The following is a 21,270-nucleotide window of genomic DNA, read 5'->3' as shown; positions in this document are numbered from 1 at the left end:
GGTGCTGGACACACCTGCTCTTTCAAGCAGTTTGTTTGGCTTGAAGGCTTCGCCTTGGGAGACGCGACCCTGGAAGTCACCAACCCAGAAGTTGACGGCCCCTTCTCCTGGGATGGCATAGAAGCGCTAGCTGCTGCTGCAAAAGGGGTGGATGGCGCCACCGCCAGCTCACTGTGTGCGGGCCAAAGCCGCCGGAGGCCATTGTGGCGCTGCCCCCTGACGCATCACTTCGGCAAAACTGGCCTTAGGCAGGTAGGAAACCCATCTGCGTGCTTCCTTGAATGAGATATTTTCTTTTACTTTGATTGTCAAAATTCCTTTTTCTTTTTTCCATGATGGGCATGACCACGAGTATGCGATGTGCTCCCCTTCACAGTTCACACAGTGGAGAGGGTTTTCGCATGATTCAGAGGAGTGCTTGTGAGAACTGCATTAAGCACAAGTTTGGCGGCATCAGCAGTTCTGCGAACTGTGGCCAGATCACTGGAATTTGAAACATCACAGAGGGTTTGGGACATATGGTCTGACCCAGATCTTCACATACTGTCTCAATAATGTCAGAGGGCACACTTGAACCAAAGGCAAGTAAGTGTCTCTTTTTCATCGCGCCTTAGCAGAATTCTCTTGACATTAATTACGTTTTCCTCACTCCAGCCTTCTAAGAATTCAGCTTCTGTAAGCTCTATCAGGTCATCATTGGAAACAATACCACGTGTGGTGTTCATCGTGTATTGCAGCGTCACTGTCAGTGGGACATCTCCAAATAATACTATTACGATATTATCGCGAGATGCTCAAGAGACGAGCCGCCGCGAGAACGACAAAGTGGGTCTGTGCCCTTGGCGCGAGCGAATGTCGGCCTGGCACACTGGTTCCAGTGTAAATAGCCTGAAAATAGTCTCTTCCGTCTGTGTCTTTCTACACGTAACATTCTGGTGGAGGTGAGCGATCCCCGTCCTCACCACGGAACTTCAGTGTGGTCGGTACATCGAGCTTGTCACCATGCCTCCGGTGACGAGCCCGCCTCTGCAACGGCTTCGGCTGGTCCGACTGCTCCAATGGTCACGGTTGCCTAACATTGCGACCCTGGTGTGTTCTCTGGCCTGGAGGTACAGGATGTTGATGAATGGATCAAGCTATATGAACATGCCAGCACTAATAACAGGTGGGACCAAACCATTATGCTCGACAATGTCATCTTTTATCTCGGCGGCACCCCATGCGTGTGGCACCAAACGCATGACGACGACATAACCAGTTGGGACAGTTTCAAAGAAAAGGTACAGGAACTGTTCGGTGACCCCATTGGGCACAAGGTTGCCGCGAGAAAAGCTCTTGCGTGTCGTGTCCAGACACCTACAAAGCCATGGGTTTCATATATCCTCGACGCCTTGGCTCTATGCCGCAAAGCTGACCATGCTATGTCTGAAGCAGATAAAGTGGCGCATGTGCTAAAAGGCATCGCCGACGACACTTTCAATTTGCTTGTTTTTGGCAATGTCTCAACTATAGACGCCATCATAAAGGAATGCCGTCGCCTTGAACAAGCTAAGAGCCGCTGAATCTCATCACATCACGCGGCTACCCAACACTGCTACTACGTCGACATGTGAGGGTCGACCGCGTCAGACTACCACCTGTGACGACGTAACCCGTATTGTTCGCCGTGAACTCGAGGCCGCCTGTTCACCAGCTTTCTCAGCGACACCTCCCGATCCACCAGCACCCACAATTGCGATGATTAAGGCCGTCGTCAGACAGGAATTCGAGAACATGGGTCTGAACTCCGTGTGTTCAACTTCTCAACCCAGCGTTCCCCAGTTCTCTAGCGGCCCTCCTCACCCCCGGCACTCTTTTTCTGCCACATCTCGCCGCAACCCGTCCGAATGTCATACCCCTGATGACAGGCTGATCTGCTTCCACTGCTGTCGCATCAGCCACGTCGCTCGTCACTGCCGCAACCGATGGCCACCACCTCCTCGGACATACGCCACCGCTTATCCTTGCACCTTTGGACCTTCTGTTCCCTATACTACCCGCCATGAACCCACTGCCGCTGATGCTCCTGCTCCGAAAATTTGCTACAGCCGCTCGCCCTCACCTCAAAGCCATCAGTCTCGTTAGCCCCAACCCCATCGCTTCCCTTCGCCGCTTATCGCCTCCCGGATCCAGCCAGAAAACTAAGCACTGCAGCTTCTGGAGGTGAAGCTGCGTTGTCGACCCTGCCCTCAAATCCTCTGCTCAAGTTACCTATGAACCAAAACCCTCTTGATGTTCACGTTGACGGCTATCCTGTCCCGACACTAATCAATAAAGGAGCACATCTTTTTATTATGAGTGCTGCCTTCCGACGACGACTGAACAAGCTCCTCACCACAGCGTCGGCACACGTCGTCCGCGTTGCAGATGGCGGTACTGTGCCTATCATCGGAACGTGTACGGCACGTATCAGCATCGCCGGCCGCCTCACTCCTGTGCTCTTCACCGTGATTGCTCATTGCCCCCACGACCTAATTCTCGGCCTTGATTTTTTCTCCGTCCATTCTGCTCTTACTGACTGCTCTGCCAGTACCCTTTGTCTTGAGTTACCGAGTCTGGCAGAACCTTCTGACGCACCACAGTGCCGCTTATGCCCCACCGGCTTTCTTCGCCTGCCGCCAAAGTCAATAGCTTATATTGAACTGTTCTCTTACCCACCAGTTCAGTGATGGCGAGTACCTCGTCACTCCTCTGTCCGACATTCCACTGCAGTTTGACGTTACCGTGCCTCACAGTATACTTACTATTACTGTGAACTGCACTCGCATGCTTATCTTTAACTTTGAATTGGCAAAGCAAATTTTACTGCAAGGTATTTGCCTTGCCAATGTTGATTGCCTCGGCGACCATCACGTGGCAGCGTTATCGACCGATGGTTCTTGCGAGCTCAGCAGCCCCCCCCCGCGCTAGCCTTGTGTGCTGATCCCAACATAAAGAAAATGATTGCGACGGACCTGTCCTTTGTGCAGACTGAAGACCTTTGCCAAGTATTATCGTCCTACCGAGATATTTTCGACTTCGACGATTGCCCTTTAGGCCAGACGCTCGCGGTCAAGCATCGGATTCTTACTGGCAATGCTACGCCTATTTACCGACGATCGTATTGAGTTTCTGCGTCGGAATGCCGAGTAATTCAAAGTGAAGTGAACAAAATGCTAGATAAAAACATCATTGAGCCTTCTTCGAGTCCCTGGGCATCACCTGTGGTATTGGTTAAGAAGGACGGCATGTGGCGCTTCTGTGTAGACTACCGTCAACTGAACAACATTACTAAGAAAGACGTTTACCCGCTCCCACGTATAGACGATGCGCTTGACTGCCTGCACGGTTCCAGCTATTTCTCTTCTATTGATCTTCGATCTGGATACTCGCAGATTGCTGTTGACGATATGGACAGAGAAAAAACTGCGTTCATCACACCTGATGGCCTATACCAATTTAAAGTAATGCCGTTTGGGTTATCCAACGCTTTTGCCACCTTTGAGCGAATGGTGGACTCCTTGCTCCAAGGTTTCGAATGGTCCACATGCCTCTGCTACTTCGACGATGTCATCATCTTCTCGCCGACGTTTGACACTCACCTTGAGCCTCTAACAACTATACTTCATGTTTTTGGAAAGGCGAAGCTGCAACTAAACTTGTCCTAATGTCATTTTGGCCACCATCAAATTACTCTTCTGGGTCATCTCGTTGATGCTTCCGGAGTACAGCCTGATCCCGACAAAATACGCGCTGTCCGAGACTTTCCGGTTCCAAAGATGTTCGGAGTTTTGTAGGGCTATGCTCGTACTTTCGTCGTTTTATTCAAGATTTTGCGGCAATTGCTAGACCCCTCACTAATCTTTTGAAGAAAGCTGTAAAATTCTCGTGGGGTACTTCGGAAGCCACCGCCTTTTCTCGTCTCGTCACTCTTCTAGCCTGACCACCCATTCTCGCCCACTTCAACCATGATGCCCCTACAGAATAGCGTACAGATGCTAGCGGACATGGCGTGTCTTAGCCCAGCGTCAGCGTGGCCAAGATCGCGTTATTGCTTATGCGAGCCGCCTCCTAGCACCATCGAAGCGCAACTATTCCATTACGGAACAAGAATGTCTGGGCGGTTGCGAAGTTCTGTCCTTACCTTTACGGTCACCCTTTTTTCCTAGTCACTGACCATCATGCTCTTTGCTGGCTCTCATCGCTAAATGATCCGACAGGCCGGTTTGGTCGACGGGCTTTGAGGCTACAAGAATTTTCATATTCTGTGGTGTACAAGTCTGGCCACCTGCACCAAGACACTCATGACCTCTTGCCGCATTAGCCTGTTGACGACTCTTACTCCTCCAATATTGCCAGTGCTGCTTGCGTATTCTCTGTATCACAGTTGCTTCATTTCACCGACGCACAATGTCATGACACCTACATCAGAGCACTCATTGACCGTTTTGAACACTGGGCAGCCGATGCTAGTCTACACCTCTTCGTCTTCCGCTACGGTACTCAGTACCGTCGTAACCTTCATCCGGACGCTTCCACCTCAGCTCCACCATTCTAGAAGAGTTTCACGACGCACGAACGGCAGGCCACTTCGGCATATCTCGAACTCCATGTACATATCTCGGACCGTGTACGTCGCTGTATTTTTTGGCCGGACCTTGCTCGTTTTGTACGACATCACGTCGCCACTTGTGAACTTTGCCAACGACGCAAGAAGCCGTCCCAGCTCACCGCTGGTTACCTGCAGCCGCTCGACATCCCTGCCGAGCCCTTCTATCGTGTTGGCTTTGACCTTCTCGGCCCATTTCCTGAATCTACATCAGGAAACAAGTAGATTGGAGTCGCGGCTGACTACGCGACCTGCTACGCCGTAACCCGCACTCTTCCGACCAGTTGTGCAACTGATGTTGCGGATTTCCTTCTACATGATATCATTTTGATGCATGGTGCTTCGTGTCAATTGCCAACAGACCGTGGCCGTACGTTTTTGGCCAAAGTCATTGACGACATCATGCGTGCCTGCTCAATACAGCATAAATTTACCACCTCCTACCACCCTCAAACAAACGCCCTCACTGAGTGTTTGAACCACACCCTTACAGACATGCTATCGAAATACGTTTCAGACAACCACCGTGACTGGGACCTGGCTCTACCTTACATTACTTTTGCGTACAACTCTTCCCGTCTCGAAACTGCTGGCTTTTCCCCATTTTACCTCACGTATGGCCGAGAACCGATGCTACTACTAGACACTGTGCTTCCATACACCACAGCTTCAACTAGCGCTTACGCCCGTGATGCAATCGGCCGTGTTGACCGTGCTCACCAACTTGCGCGCGTTCGTGTACAAGTGTCTCAAGACAAACAGAAGCAACGCTACGACCTCCGTCACCGTGCCATTTTGTGCTCGGCACCCTCGTGTTGCTTTGGTCATCATCGCGTAATGTTGGCCTTTGTGAGAAACTGCTTTCCTGTTATACAGGCCTTTATCACGTGCTCCGCCAAGTGACCAATGTCACCTATGAAATTGTTCTAGCTACGGCCACTACGTCCTCCGCTGTGACAACCAGTGACATTGTCCACGTCGCCCGACTCAAGCCCTACACCTATGCACGTGCCTTGGATATTTAACAGCACCGTGACAGCACTTTTGCCGCGGGGGGGTAGTATTACGATATTATCGTGAGATGCTCAAGAGACGAGCCGCCGTGAGAATGACGAAGTGGGTCTGTGCCCTTGGCGCGAGCGAATGTCGGCCTGGCACTCTGGCTCCAGTGTAAATGGCCTGTAAATAGTCTCTTCCGTCTGTCTTTCTACACGTAGCAATGCCAAGTTGTGCAGTTTCTCGTGTTGCTTTTTGTTGTGGAGTTCCAAAAGGAGATCGCCACCAGCCATCTTTGATGCTTTATATCCTGGTCCAAGTGCCTGAGTTAGAGATTTTAAAGCAACAAAAGGTGAGATTGTTCGTGCTTGTTTTTCTTGTTTTTCAGAGTGGATGACATGTAATTGGGGGAAGGATTCTTTCAGTGCGCCCCTTCTTCAGGGAGTGATCAGGTAGTTGAGGGAAGGAACAAGCCATAAGTGAGTGTGTATTTTTTGGCAGTAATGCCAGCCACCCACCAAAGAGCCATACAGGGGTACGCTGCAGGGTCTGTAAAAGAGGCTCTGCAAACGCCAGCTGTATGTTACCACTATAACCGAATATGACATAACCTAGGTTGGCCACACAACATAGGATTAAACCTAGCTGCCCAGAAGATAGAAAATAATACACAAGCGAGGAGATGACAGAATTTATCTCTCATCTCCTCGAGATGAGAGATAAATTCTAATAAGAGAGATGAGATTTCGTTTTATCTAGGGACTTAAGGCACCTACAACGGCGACTTGTGATGTCTCGTCACGACGATTCATTCTTTTGTTTTTTTCCTTTCTTCTAAAGGCTTGAATGTTTCAATTGAGAAGAGGTTTATTGGCCGCTCCTAATGCAAAGGCACAGCGACCGGGAACGGCGAGGCAGCCCGAAGCACTGTCCAAAAAGGACGCCAGCAATCAACAGCGCGAGCCGAAACCGAGCCACGCGTTGGCGATGCGGCTGTGCCGCGAGGCGCGTCTTCGTCTTAACAATCTCCCCCCGGACAAAAAGAGCCATCCTGGCGCCTTAAGAATCGGGAGGCAGAGGGTCGTGATAGGGCTTGAGACGTGAGACGTGGACAATGTCACGTCCACGTCGGCGCAAGTCTTCAGGTGGTGACAGGGGCTCAATAAGAAAATTCACCGGGGATGTTTGCTCCAAGACTCTGTAAGGCCCTTCGAATTTTGGGACGAGTTTCGAGGAAAGCCCCGGTGTTTGGAAAGGGACCGACAACCACACAAGAATGCCTGGAGCATAGGTGGTGTTTGGAAGCGTGTCGATGTGGTTTTCTTTCTGGCGCTGCTGTTGCTCTGCCGTAAAAGAGCGCGCTAGCTGGCGGCATTCTGCGGCTTGTCGGGCGATGTTGGAGACAGGTAGACACTCGGAGGTGTCAGGACGGTGTGGAAGGAATGTGTCGATGGTATGCGTAGGCTCACGGCCATACAGGAGGAAGAAAGGTGAAAATCCCGTAGTGGCCTGGATCGCGGTGTTGTACGCGAACGTGATGAATGGAAGGATGCGGTCCCAGTTACCATGATCAGATGCCAAGTACATAGAGAGCATATCACTAAGTGTGCGGTTAAATCGCTCTGTGAGCCCGTTAGTCTGTGGAAGGTATGCCGTGCTTGTTCGATGAATAATGTGGCATTCCGAAAGCAAACTTTCGACGACTTTGGAGAGGAAGGCGCGACCTCGATCGCTGAGGAGTTCTTGAGGTGCGCCGTGTCGAAGCACGAAGCGATGTAGGACGAAAGAGGCTACACCCCGCGCTGTAGCACTTCGTAAAGCAGCAGTTTCGGCGTAGCATGTCAAATGGTTAACAGCAACTATGATCCAATGATTGCCGTCTGGCGTCATAGGAAGCGGGCCGTATAGGTCGATGCCGACGCGATCGAAGGGTGTGGCAGGGCACGGGAGCGGCTGTAAGGCACCAGACGGGCGTAAAGGCAGTGATTTGCGGCGTTAACAGTCAAGACAGCACCGAACAAACTTGTGCACAAAATTGTACATGCCGCGGCAGTAGTAGCGGTGGCGAATTCATTCGTACGTCTTGAAGACTCCGGCATGGCCACACTGCGGATCGTTGTGGAAAGCGGCATATATTTGAGACCTTAAGCTGTGGGGAACCACCAGAAGCCACCGACGACCTTCAGGAGTGTAATTGCGTCAGTGCAGCAGCTGGTCACGAATGGCAAAATTAACTGCTTGGCGTCGGAGGGTTCGGGATACAGGGATGGTTGATGATCCAGAAAGATAGTCGAAAAGAGAAGCGATCCACGGGTCACGACGTTGTGCGGTGGCAAAGGAGTCCATGTTGAGAGATGACACGGAATGTGCGGAAGCTGTTCCGCAGGCCGAGTCTGGAGGTAAAGGTGAACGAGACAAGGCGTCTGCGTCGGAGTGTGTGCGTCCGCTGCGGTATACGACGCGAATATCGTACTCCTGGATGCGTAGTGCCCAACGGGCTAGGCGGCCAGTGGGATCTTTCAAGTTAGCGAGCCAACAAAGCGCATGGTGATCTGTGACCAAGTTTAATGGGCACCCGTACAGATATGGTCGGAACTTGCCAAGTGCCCATACTAAAGCCAAGCACTCTTTTTCGGTCACGCTGTAATCGGCCTCAGGCTTCGTCAGCGTGCGGCTCGCATAGGCGACTATGTATTCGGGGTAGCCCGGCTTTCGTTGGGCGAGGACGGCGCCGAGACCGGCCCCGCTGGCATCTGTATGTACTTCAGTTGCCGCTGACGGGTCGAAATGGCGAAGAATAGGTGGGGAGATGCGAAGACGATGCAGCGTAGCAAAGGCGGAGTCACATGCAGGGGACCAGCAGGAGAGGGCGGTGTCACCGCGTAGAAGCTGAGTCAATGGCGCCATGATTGATGCGAAATTTCGAACAAATCGCCAGAAATATGAGCATGGGCCCACGAAGCTTCGAAGTTCTGTGATGGTCTGGGGCTACGGAAACTCAGCGACTGCTCGAAGTTTTGCAGGATCGGGCAGAACGCCATGCTTGGACACAACGTGGCCTAAAATGGTAAGCTCTCGAGCGGCAAAGCGGCACTTCTTGAGGTTGAGTTGAAGGCCAGCGTTCGTTAAACAGGTCAAAACTTGTCTGAGGCAGAGCAGGTGAGTAGGAAAATCAGGCGAGAAAACCACGACATCGTCGAGGTAACACAGACATATAGACCACTTGAGGCCCCGCAGCGTCTTGTCCATGAGTCATTCAAAGGTGGCAGGGGCGTTAGAAAGCCTGAAGCATCACCTTAAATTCATATAAGCTGTCAGGCATAATGAATGCGGTTTTCTGGCGATCCGCCGCAGCCATCAGGACCTGCCAGTACCCTGAACGCAAGTCAAGGGACGAGAAGAATTCTGCTCCCTGAAGACTGTCGAGGGCGTCGTCAATGCGCGGCAAAGGATAGACGTCCTTGCGCGTCTTGTGATAGACGTCTTTACCTTATTTAACCGACGGTAGTCGAAGCAAAAGCGAATAGACCCGTCCTTCTTGCGAACGAGAACGACCGGAGATGCCCAGGGACTGTGCGAAGGTTGAATAACATCACAGTGCAGCAAATCTTTGAATTGGGTGGTAACGATACGACGCTCTTCGGCAGAGACGCGTTACGGTTGTTGACGTAACGGCTGATGTGAATCGGTGTCAATGTAGTGCTGCACTTCCGACGTGCGGCCCAGGTGAGGTTGTTAAACGTCAAATGAACTTCTAAATTTGTGCAGGAGATCAAGAAGGTCGGCGTGTTCGGCAGGTGTGAGGGTATTGGCGATCGCATTCAAGAACGCATCTCTGGACGATTCCTCAAACACGGAAATCGAAGACGGTTGGCTGGAGTCGACATCAAAAGAGTCTTCGGGGACGTCAACCATAGACGAAGAGTCGAGGAGTTCCACGAAGCCAAGGCATTCACCAACGAGCAACGTAACAGGCACGCAGAGGGCATTGTAAAAGTATATATTGCTGAAGCCGCCAGCCATGTCAAGCATCGCGAAGGGTAGTGGGAGAGATTTACGGCTCATGAAGACGTCGGACGGTGTGAAGAGGACCGTTGCATCAGCGACGGCATCGCAAGAGACGGGTACAAGGGCGAAGGAGCCAGGTGGAATATCTGTGTCCTCGCGCACAGTAAGTTTAGAAGGGCGGTCACAATCTTCGTCCAAGGTTGCGTCACAAGAGAAAAATTCAACTTTGGCGCATGCGTAGTCGATCACGGCTTTATGACGGGATAAGAAGTCCCATCCGAGGATGACGTCATGTGAGCAGGTGGGAAGAACAATACATTCAACAATGTAAACAATGCCGTGAATAAGCACACGTACAGTACAGGCTGCGTGTGGTGTGACGTGCTGCGCGCTTTCCGTACGAAGCGACAGTCCAGAAAGCGGCGTGGTCACCTTGTGCAGCGAACGGCACAGTTTGGCGGCTATCACAGAAACGGCTGCGCCGGTATCGACAAGAGCGAATGCAGGAATACCTTCTACACAAATTTCGACCACGTTAACAGGAGAGGCGCGAGGACTTCGACAGTTCCAATGGGGCGCAGTTCTTGCCTCTTGAACTGCGACGTTTAGTTTTCCTGGTCAGGTGGTGCAGGTCGTCGACGCATTGGGGAGAGCAAGCATCGGCGAGGGGATGGCGAGCGACGCAAAGGAAATTCTGGGATGTCAGAACGAGCGTACGGTTGGGGGGAAGGAGCGGCGTATTGGCGAAATGACTGGCTGCCGTACTGGAAGGGCCAAGAGGCGTCGCCGAATGCTTGAGGGCGACGGCGGCAATATCGGGCGACATGTCCGGGAGTGCAGCAAGAATAACAGATGGGACGATTGTCAGGTGTCCTCCAAGGATTAGCTCGTGGTGTGGTCCAAGATGCAGCATGGGCTTCCGGTGGCACCGGTTGGGACTGGGTTGCGAACGACGCCGGTGGAGGCCTGCGTACTGCCTGCGTGTACGTAAGAGGCGCGGCCACAGGCAGGACTGGCTGCGCATAGGTGAGGCGAGGTGACAGGCTGCACTGCCAGCGCAGAGTTGAAATTCGCGGCTGCAGGCGGCTGATGGTGTACGGAAGGAACAACTAGAGTGACCTCTTCGGAAATGAGGGTGCGGAGCGTGTTTGGAAGACGGGAGGCGGGCTCCTGAGTCAAGGGGACTAAAGAAAGTTGGCGGGCAACTTCCTCCCGCACGAAGTCCTTGACCCGCTGAAAGAATGAGGATGGGTCATACATGTTGTCAAGGCTCGCCAGCAAGTCGTCGCCTCCCAGAGCACGCCGAGTCGAAGCGCGTGGCTTCCTTAGCTCATCGTAACTTTAACACAGGCTGACGACTTCAGACACAGTGTGCGGATTCCTGGCTAGGAGCATCTGGAATGCGCCATCATCGATGCCTTTCAGTATATGGCGAATTCGCTCAGTTTTGGGCATTGCGGCGTTGACTCGTTTAAAAGGTCCATGACGTCTTCAATGTAGCTCGTGAACGTTTCTGCCGTCTGCTGTGCTCGGGCGCGCAAGCGTTGTTCGGCATGCAGCTTGCGAACAGCGGGTCGGCCGAACACTTCCGTAAAGGTTGTCTTGAAGACTGACCATGTGGGTACGTCACTTTCGTGGTTGTGAAACCAGAGTTGGGCAACACCAGCCAGATAAAAGACGACGTGGGCTAACTTGATTGGATCATCCCACTTGTTGTGCCCGCTCACCCCTTCATATGACGCAAACCAGTCTTCGACGTCTTCGTCATCTGCAATGCTGAAGATCTTGGGGTCCCGTTGTCGTGGAACGCGGGTGCAGGTGACGGACTGTGGCGTCAGCGCCGTTTGGGATGAGCTGTCGGTCATGGCGGATGGTAGCGTTTTTGATCGCAGCTCCAGGGTTTCAAGCGACGGGGTTTGAGTCCCAGCACCTCCACCAATTGAGAAGAGGTTTATTGGCGGCTCCTAATGCAAAGGCAAAGCGACCGGGAACGGTGAGGCAGCCCAAAGCACTGTCCAAAAAGGATGCCAGCAATCAACAGCGCGAGCCAAAACCAAGCCGTGCATTGGCGATGTGGCTGTGCCGCGAGGCGCGCCTTCTTCTTCACACAATATAATTGTTTCTCAAGCTGCGTCGCACTGTATGTTTATCAGTCGTTTCAGCGAGCAATTACCCGCTGCTTCTTTTTCTTAATACAGTACATTTCATTGTTTGGCGCTCCACAAGCATGAGCAAATGTCAAGCCTATTTTTAATGTGCTCCTTACCGTTCCCTTTAAATTCCAGTGAATCGGCCAATATCTAGCATCAATGAGTTCATAGACTGAAAATTCATGACGTCAGCCGGGCAGCGTGCGTGGCCGACCGTCTAATTGCACGCTTTCTGCTACTCGCCAAACATTGCCACCTCGACACCGTCTCAGAAATTGTCCACACAGAAGTGCTTGCTGCACACCCGAGTTGCCTATGGCTGCTTGCTGGTTCTAAGTTTCGCGACACAAGCTTCATGCAGCTTTTTGTCCTATGGATATGAGTGAAGGCTGACACCGGTCTCTGTTGTGTACGTCCGGCACGGCAGAACCGAGCAGTAGCCTGCCATGTTGGACGCCTTCAGAGGCAGCCATTATCTATTATAGGACTTTCAAGTGTAGTGAAGCCCACACCCATAGTGAGAAAACCTCCCCACTTAATCAGAGCCAGAGTGTAGGTTGGACTTTACAGTTTCGTTTTCAGCTCGCTTCAGCGCTTCCAAAATAGCCGACGCAGCCGCTGTGTTCACGTGATCGCTCACACCATGTCAGGCCAATGACAGCGCTAGCTTTTCCTGTGGTGGAGCTCGCCCCCAATACGCAGCAGCATGCCCCCCTTCCCTCTCCCCGGTGCCTTGCACGTGATGGAAGACGGCGTGCTTCCTCCCCACTTTCCTCTCTTGCGCACGCGAGATTGAGCCGCCATTGTCGGCTCACCCGTGCACGCTTTAACTCGCACGTAAAGCGTAAGGTGCACAGTGATGATGTTATTGCCCTTGGACTTCATACGAAACATCCCGGTGACTGCAGAAATGTGCCTGGAGTGTCCATATATTTGCAGTGGCAATAATAGAGAGTTTTAGAATAGGGGCCCCAAAAGTTTGGGACATGCAGAAGTGGGCTTCGCACTTGCGGATAGCTGACAGCACCATTACAGCATCAAAGAAAAGCTATTAAAAATATTTAAAGAAAATATGCCATTTTGTGATAGAACAGTAATTTTTACTTTCGTGTTTTTGCACTCGTGTTTTGCAAGCAGTTAGTTGTGCTTAGTTTTAAGTAACCAACTTTACGTTCCTTCACCAGCCAAGCTAAGCCGTGTTAGGCCTATGAGTCATGAAATCGACAATCGAATTCGGAATCAGCGGCATCTAATGAATCAATCTTCATAAAACATGCTGGCTGAGAGAAAGTGATAACTGCAGTCATTTATCCTAGCTTGCAAACTTCACGCGTTACTATGAATCGAGCCCAGTTTGGTGTTTGGTTAGAGCCATCGCTTTGATGGGTCCCGCCATGTTTGCTGACGCAAATCTTTTGGGGCAGCTTTTGGGGCTCCTGCTAAATCTGTGAAATAGCGTGCCCGAAGCAAAACCCAAATGCAGTTTGCGTTTCGCGCATGTGCAGTGACTTCGACGCTATTTCTCTGGGGCCCCAAACGTTTGGGGCCCCTATACTAAGACTCTAATAACTTTCAGAAGTGTTTGTAAAGTGCCTCGTAAGCCGCAGTGACTCCGTGGACTCTGCCGCTGCGGTTGCAGACAAAGGTCTGCTTTGGATTGCCAACTTAAAAGAAAGGACTTATGGCCACCAGCTTCGTTGCATGTATGTTCAGAAGATTCTGTTTCCAGCGAGTGTAAGGCCACGAACTTGATCAACACGCATGATCAAATTAAACTGGTATATGAACGAAAAGTGCATATTCGGGTTGGTTAACTAGTGCGAATGGACAAAGTCAACTATATCAGATTGCTAAGAAGGCTAGAAAGTATGCAAAGTATGCATCTTTCTTTTTAAACGTAGTATGTACACCTTTCTAAATGCACTGAAGCTTTGCGGCAACGGTTATAGCTAGCACGCAGGTGTAAAAAAAAAAAAACGAAGTTCACCTGTTCAATGAAGAGCTTGTCAGAGCCAACGAATATGACTTTGGAATCGAGCCGGTAGCTGAGTGTACCATTCTGCCGGTCTTGGTAGCCAACAGCAGACAGCCAGAGGTGATGAAAGCTTCTCTCTGCAGCATAATGCACACACTCAGAATATCTGCAAACTCTGTAAATGCAGGGGCACTGACATACTGCATGTGAGCAATTCAGCATGCTGCAATTGCGAGCGCATCGCATGTGCTGCAATGTTTGCAGCGATAACGAGGCCAAGGATTTTTGAACTGCACTCAATGTGTATGCCATATGATAGCTGAAATGGCAAATCAGTTCGGCAGAAGCCCGCAAGGTGGAGAAAAGTACATGAAAGGGACAAATTGGCATCAACCCGAATTGTATCACAAAGCTATAAAGGAAACTCATACAGGTTTCTCAGAAAGAAAACCTCACAGTTGAAGAAAAATTTGTCCTGGTCCGAGGTTCGAACCCAGACCAATGCTATTCCAACGCCGTTGCTCTACCACCTGAGCTAAACAGGAGGCTAGCCAATTGCAGAGCGACGGTGAAGGAAGATGGATGCCAACTTTTCCATTTCTTTTTTCCCTTTCATGTACTTTCCTCCACCTTGCAGGCTTCCACAGAACTGATTTGCCATTTCCGTGTCCATATCAGTGTTTATATTGGGCTGTCCACTGAACTTTGTTGCACTACAGTATGTGTGGAGTAAAGGGGATTTGTGGGAAGAAATGAAAGCTTGAGAAGCAGGTACATAAGTAAATCAAATCAAATAAGTTAATTTATCTTGTAGGAGGGAGGAGTTGCAGCAAGAAGCTGCTGATTTCAGTAGCTTGACAAGGCAGCAGCCATCATTAGGAGTAAGCACAGACAAAACAAAATTCCTTTAAAATATAAAACCTAGAAATACAGTATTTTGTGAACCAACCAAAGCATTAAAAAAAAAATGCTTCTCACCTAGTTGGCATTGGCTGAAAAACATACAACTGTAATATGACGCTGATACTATACGCACAAAAAGGAAGACACAGATGACGCCACAGGTGACACTTCCAACTGATTTATTTAGAGTGCAGATCCACAAATAGAGTTACAGACACATGCACTGACTAATAAAAAATTTTGTGATAACTGGCGGTTAAAGAAATCTCATCTTTGATTGATATAACAGAAGCAACATATCACTTGACACAGCTGAAGTTTTTCTTTCTTGTATGGTTTTTCTTTCTTGCTGCACTACCTTTCACCTTTTGTAGAACAAATTCCATGACTGACATCACCAATGTAGACAATGAATCTGGTTATCCATCGAGGCCTCCATTGTGTTATATACAATTTCCTGAGGGCAGGCCCTAGGCACAGCATAGCAATGCCAAGCAATTTAGAATGACAAGAATCATACGGCAACATCCTTTTCTTGGTATCACTAAATGCAGTCAACAAATTGACCTATTGTTAAATAATAAGGTGGGCTCGGTGAATGTGCTCCCGCACAAGTCACTAATCCTCTGGTATTCATCATGCAGGTGTTTGCCGTCGCTGCCAACGCGCTCTTCGCTGCTCTCCTCGCCCTTTCCCCTGCCACTGTGTCGACTACAGCACCCAGCTGCTATGATAACGGCATCCTATTCCTGCTTCCGCCCTACATCAACGCTTCATCCTGTCCGACAACGCCACTACCCGGCTTTTATTCCTGGATGCTCAATGGAAAGCCACATCACCACAGTGATCACCCGCCAATATAAGAGTGCTACAACCACCTTCGCCACACTGTGGGCTCGATGGCTGTGCTCCCGCACAAGTCACTAATCCGCTGGTATTCATCGTGCAGGTTGGTAACAAGTATTCTCTGTTTGCAAAAAAACTAGCAACTATTTCTTAGTGCAGCTGCCGAGCCCGCAGTGCTGCATTTTTCTTGTACCTGATTGCGGCAATGTTTTGCGTGCCTTGCTGCTCTTGGCAGGTGATGTCGAATCTAACCCAGGCCCTAACACTATCAACGATGTGCTTGCTGAACTAAAAAATATATCTGCCAGTCAAAACAAGCTCATTTTCGAAATACAAGACCTCAAAACTCAGATCAATTCCACTGAAGTTGCCATAGCCGGCTTGACTAAGCGAATGACCAATCTGGAGGCCCATTTCCAAGCTTTTTCAGATCTTCAAACCGATTTCGAAGCAATGAAATCTAAGAGTGCTGGGATTACTCTACATTTAGTCATTCCAGATGCGCGAATTGGGGATGCAGAAAATTGCTCGCACTGCAATAATCTTATATTCTATGGCATTCCCGATACTAACCCATCCGAAAATTTTGCAGGCTCTAAGGAAACAGTCATCAACCATAGCTGTCAGAACTTGAGTACAACAATTAACCCTGAAAACGTTGAACGCACCCATCCGCTTGGGCATTACAAATCTAACCACACTCGTCCAATCATCGTGAAGTTTACTTCATCTAAGATTAAAGATGCCATATTATCGAATGGTCATAAGTTTAAGGAAACTAACTTCAGCGTCGGCGAGTACTTTTCCCTCAAAATACGAAATGCGCGAAAGCACCTAGTCACGTTCGCTAAAAAAAAAGAGATCAAAGTTTGCTCTGTATTTTAAGACACTACATATTGGTCCCAAGCGCTACATGTTCGATGAAACTGCGCAAACAGTCAAGGAAATAGCAACTCGGCCCTCACAATCAGATTAGCAATCACCTCATCGTGAACCGTCTGGGAACCGTCTGGGAACCGTGCCAAGAACGCTTCTTTATCTAGCCTCTCGCTCTCCGTTATATACACTAACATTCGTAGTTTGATTCCTAAGCGTGAATTATTTCTAGCTTTGTTTCGTCATCAAGCAAGCAACCTACTTATACTAACTGAGACTTCGCTGAGCAGTGACATAACGGACAATGAAATACTGATTGATCTACCAAACTTTCAAGTTTTTCGGAAAGACCGTAAAGATTCACGAGGAGGGGGCATACTCAGTGCTGTCAGCCAAGATTTATCATGTTCCATAATACAAGATTCATCTGACCTCGAAATATTGTGGCTAATCTTTCATGCAGCACCTAACACAGTTTTACTAGGCGTTTGTTATAGGCCGCCACATAGTAGCCAGGATTTTTATTGTCAGCTTAATAAAATACCAAGTCAACTGTCCACAAAGCATCCTAATGCACATATCTTCCTCTTTGGCGATTTTAATTTTCTGAATATTGACTGGCATAACCAGCCCGCACCTATAGCTAACAATGGAGAAACAAGGGAATTCCTAGATTTTTGGAACAACCTCAACCTTGCTCATTTAATACTTGAACCTACCCGCGTAACACAGAACTGTGCAAATATTTTAGATCTCTTATTAACTAATCACCCAGACAGCGTTCAGCCCATTACATACCTACCTGAAATAAGCGACCACAAAGTAATTCACGCTAACCTTCTCCTTACGCCAAACCGGCACCGTAAATACCATAACACCATCCATCTTTATGACAGGAAATTATAACGCCATAAATAATGAACTTAATGCGTTTTTTCAAGTCTTCTCGTCACGTTTTCATTCCCGCAGTGTTCAAGAAAATTGGTTACTGTTCAAAGACAAACTAGAAAGTCTAACTAATAGATTCATCCCCCAAATTAGTTTTCACTCTAATTCACAAAAGCCATGGTTCACTAAAACAGTGAAACGTTTGGAGAACAAAAAGAAGCGTCTTTACCGTTCAGCCAAGCCTCAGGGGATGCATAGCGCATGGGTAAAATATCACGAAGCTGAAAGATCATATCTCGCTGCTATTTCTAATGCCAAGCATACCTTTTTTCACTCGGACCTTCCGAATACGCTAACTAGTAACCCCAGAAAATTCTGGCAAGTTATCAATCCGCATCACTCACCAGAAATAACCCTCACAAAGCAGGCACAGTTTTCACTGATGCTGAGTGCGCTACTACGTTTAACTCTGCCTTCTCACCCATATTTACGAAAGAAACTGAAATACCACCATCATTTTCAGCACCACCCTCAGCGATAAATTACGCTATGCCACCAGTTGTCTTCACGTCATCTGGCATTTCGTCTCTAATTGAAATCATGAAAATTTCATCTTCATCCGGTATTGACAATATTAATTAACTCAAAGCTTTTGAAAAATAACAAGGATATTGGTGTGCAATATTTATGCTTACTTTTTTCACAGTGACTGTTATCAGGTCAACTACCACGCGATTGGAATAGCAGTAAGGTCGTTCCAGTTTTCAAATTGAGTAAAAAAATTTCACCGCTTAACTACCGTCCCATTTCCCTTACCAGCATACCCTGCAAACTCATGGAACACATCATCTACTCCAATGTGATGAGCTTCCTCGATCGTCATAACTTTTTTAATTCTGCGCAACACGGTTTTTGAAAAGGCTTCTCATGTGAAACACAGCTGGCCATTTTTATTCATGATTTACATGCTAATCTTGACTCTAACATACAGACCGATGCTATTTCTCTGGACTATGCAAAAGCGTTCGACAAGGTTCCTCACAAATGCTTACTACTAAAACTTTCATACTTGAACCTCCCCTCTAGTATCTTTAAATGGATAGAAAATTCTTGACTAACCGCTCACAGTACGTCACCATTAACAACCACAACTCCAATCCTATCCCAGTAACATCAGGTGTCCCACAAGGGTCTGTTCTCGGTCCACTTCTGTTTCTAATTTATATTAACAATTTACCAACGCATGTCTCCAGTAATATTCGCATGTTCGCCGATGATTGTGTAATTTATCGCAAGGTTAATAACGCTTCTTACCAAACATCTCTTCAAGACGACCTTAACCGCATTCAGGAATGGTGTGCCAATTGGTTAATGGAACTTAACCCTCAAAACTGTAAAATCTTGTCCATCATGTGTCGCCGTAACCCACTTCATTTCCCATACGTCATAGCTAACGTCCCTGTAGAACCGGTTCTATCGTACAAGTACTTAGGCATTACCTTGTGTGGCGACTTGTCCTGGAGCACACACGTTATGAACATCATTTCATCCGCTAATAAAACACTTGGATTTTTGAGACGTGATCTCCGCCAAGCCCCTAAACATGTGAAGTTATTAGCGTACAAATCCCTTGTCAGACCAAAATTAGAATATGCCTCACCCATTTGGAACCCGCACCAAGCTTACCTTATATAAATGCACTCGAATCAGTCCAAAACAAAGCAGCCAGATTCATCCATTCATCATATTCTTACAACATAAGTGTGTCAGCTTTGAAAGCTGAATCCAACTTATTGCCCTTACTACTTCGTCGCCGCATTGCCAGCCTTTGCTTATTTCGTAAATTTTTCCATAGTTCACTAGGCCGCGCATCCTACATCGTCCCTCCAGCCCGCATATCTCATCGCACTCGTCATCCGCTTCAAGTTTCCCGACTTCATGCCCGAACTATCACTTTTGCCGCATCATTTTTTTCCCCCGTACTGCAGCAGACTGGAACGACCTACCCAACGACGTCGCAGCCATCACGTGCTCATCCAACTTTGCCAATAATGTTACCAGTCATGTTTCGTTGTGTTAATACTTGCTCAACAAAATATATGTACTCACCCCTTATGTAATACCCCTCGTGGGTTTTTAAGGTAATAAAATGAAATCTTGTTTTCCGGGACCGTATAAACTGGTAAAAAAAATTTGCGTAATTCTATTGGGACATTTTTTGTGTTCTTGATTGCGAAGTTGGTGCCGGTAAAACACATATAATGGGAACATATCACCGAGGTTCTACTCTATATATGCTGCGTACCTATTTTCTAATTAAAGTTGTTGACAGTCGGCACTGCAAGTGTCTACCCCAGTCCATCTTGTCTACTTCGCACTGTACCAGTAATCATATATGACCAACAAGCTCAACTTTCCACAATTGTGAAAACACAGGCAAATATGGGAACAGCATGAGGAAGAAAATATATTATTGAGATAGCTCAGGTCTGCACATTGTCGTCCACCAATCACATGAGACATTGAGGCCTTCTTTCTATATCCCACCAACTACAGTTAAAACTCGATCAAATGAAACTTGATTTTATCAAGTTCCCAATCTAATGAAGGAATTTCCATTCCCCGGCAGGCACCATAGGGTTCAATGTTGTCATCAACCCGAATTAACAAAACTAACTTGGCCACCAAACCTGATCATGAACGCCGATTTAATGAAGTTTTTCAATGAGTTAAAAAGCGGTGATTTCTCCCTAATTTTGACACAGACTGGTTCTTCTTTGTTCGTGCACTTCAATGTTATCGTGTTAAAACATCTAGGCACTCTAGTCACGGCCCTATATTATTTTGATGAGGCTGCACACGCTGCGCCCATGCACGGAACAACGAACTCGGCAGTCGGCAGCGCTCTTACACACCAGATGACGCTAGGGGCAGCGGTGGTTGCTTTTGTTATGTTATGGTTTATGCGACAGATGGCACTGATCATCTCCTCACAACTTTCTTGCTTGGCCTGCTCACACAATCACTGCATTCGTTCTCCGCATCTTTGCTCATCAGCAGCCTGTTAGAAGTTTACGTGACCGTCTACCTGACCTGCGTTGCCCTGATATAGAACCTTCCAAGAAAAGGAAAGTGTATAAACTTGAAGAAAAGGCAGGCATAATTCAAGCTGTCACAAGTAGACGCAAGAAATGCGATGTGGCCACCGGACATAGCATCCCGATCAGTACTCTTTCAACCATCTTGAAAATTAAGGAAAGGACGCCATAATTCGTGCTGCTTCATCTGGGAACGTATTTAAGAAAAAGAACTTGAAGACTACACCACACGAGAAGCTACAGGAGGCCCTCTTTATGGCAAATACAATGCTGTGGTAGCATTTTGGTGTCACTTCATTACAATTTTAGATTTCGAAGGACCGAAAAATCCCTTTCTCGATTTTACAAACTTCCAGATTTACCAAAATAATTCGAGTGTGGTCATCATTTCGTTAAATCAAGTTTCACCTGTAATCTAATACTCACGTGAGACATTGTGGAGAAGCACGCTCAGTCGCAGGGGCTCTCCAACTGGAAACACATGCTCCTGCTCCGGCCGGTGGATCCTACCATCAACCTGCACTTCTGCATCCAAAGCAACACTGTCAGCATATGTACAATTTAAATGTGGTACACCGCCAACTTAGAAAACCACAGAAAAAGAGGGCATGTCGAAAGACAGCGTTGAGATGTTAAGTGAAAATGATGTTAAGTGAAAAATCCAAGATCTGGTTGAACACACACACCCTGGTAAATCATTTACCTGTTGCACTAGGTCATTACAACATACTGCCTTGACAACTTGGCCATATTCAAGTAGTGCGCCCACCGTCCTTCGTATTGGACACTGTGCGCGTTGTACCGTGGTGTAGTTCAGTGACAACAGGCAGCGATCATCATGGTACAAGTAGCCGGTTGGACCCAGCTCGCATGCACCATGTGCACGAGTTCAAGGCCAGTTGG

At 48.3% G+C, this 21,270-nt stretch overlaps 1 protein-coding gene across 2 annotated transcripts in view; it reads right to left on the bottom strand.

Annotated features, from left to right (window-relative positions):
* Window positions 1-21,270, bottom strand: part of brun (trafficking protein particle complex subunit brun) — a 642,817-nt gene that overhangs the window by 93,099 nt on the left and 528,448 nt on the right. For both annotated transcript variants that reach the window (XM_072289153.1, XM_072289154.1), the window contains exons 22-23: window positions 20,794-20,892; window positions 13,769-13,893 (exon numbers count right to left, since the gene is read on the bottom strand). In XM_072289153.1, coding sequence (XP_072145254.1) covers window positions 13,769-13,893; window positions 20,794-20,892 — 224 coding nt within the window. The remainder of the gene's footprint in view (window positions 1-13,768; window positions 13,894-20,793; window positions 20,893-21,270) is intronic.

Source organism: Dermacentor andersoni, chromosome 7 (genome assembly GCF_023375885.2).
Source record: "Dermacentor andersoni chromosome 7, qqDerAnde1_hic_scaffold, whole genome shotgun sequence".
NCBI classification, from domain to species: Eukaryota; Metazoa; Arthropoda; class Arachnida; order Ixodida; family Ixodidae; genus Dermacentor; species Dermacentor andersoni.
The sequence above is the reverse complement of the archived record's forward strand: the minus strand, read 5'-3'. Positions and strand labels throughout refer to the sequence as shown.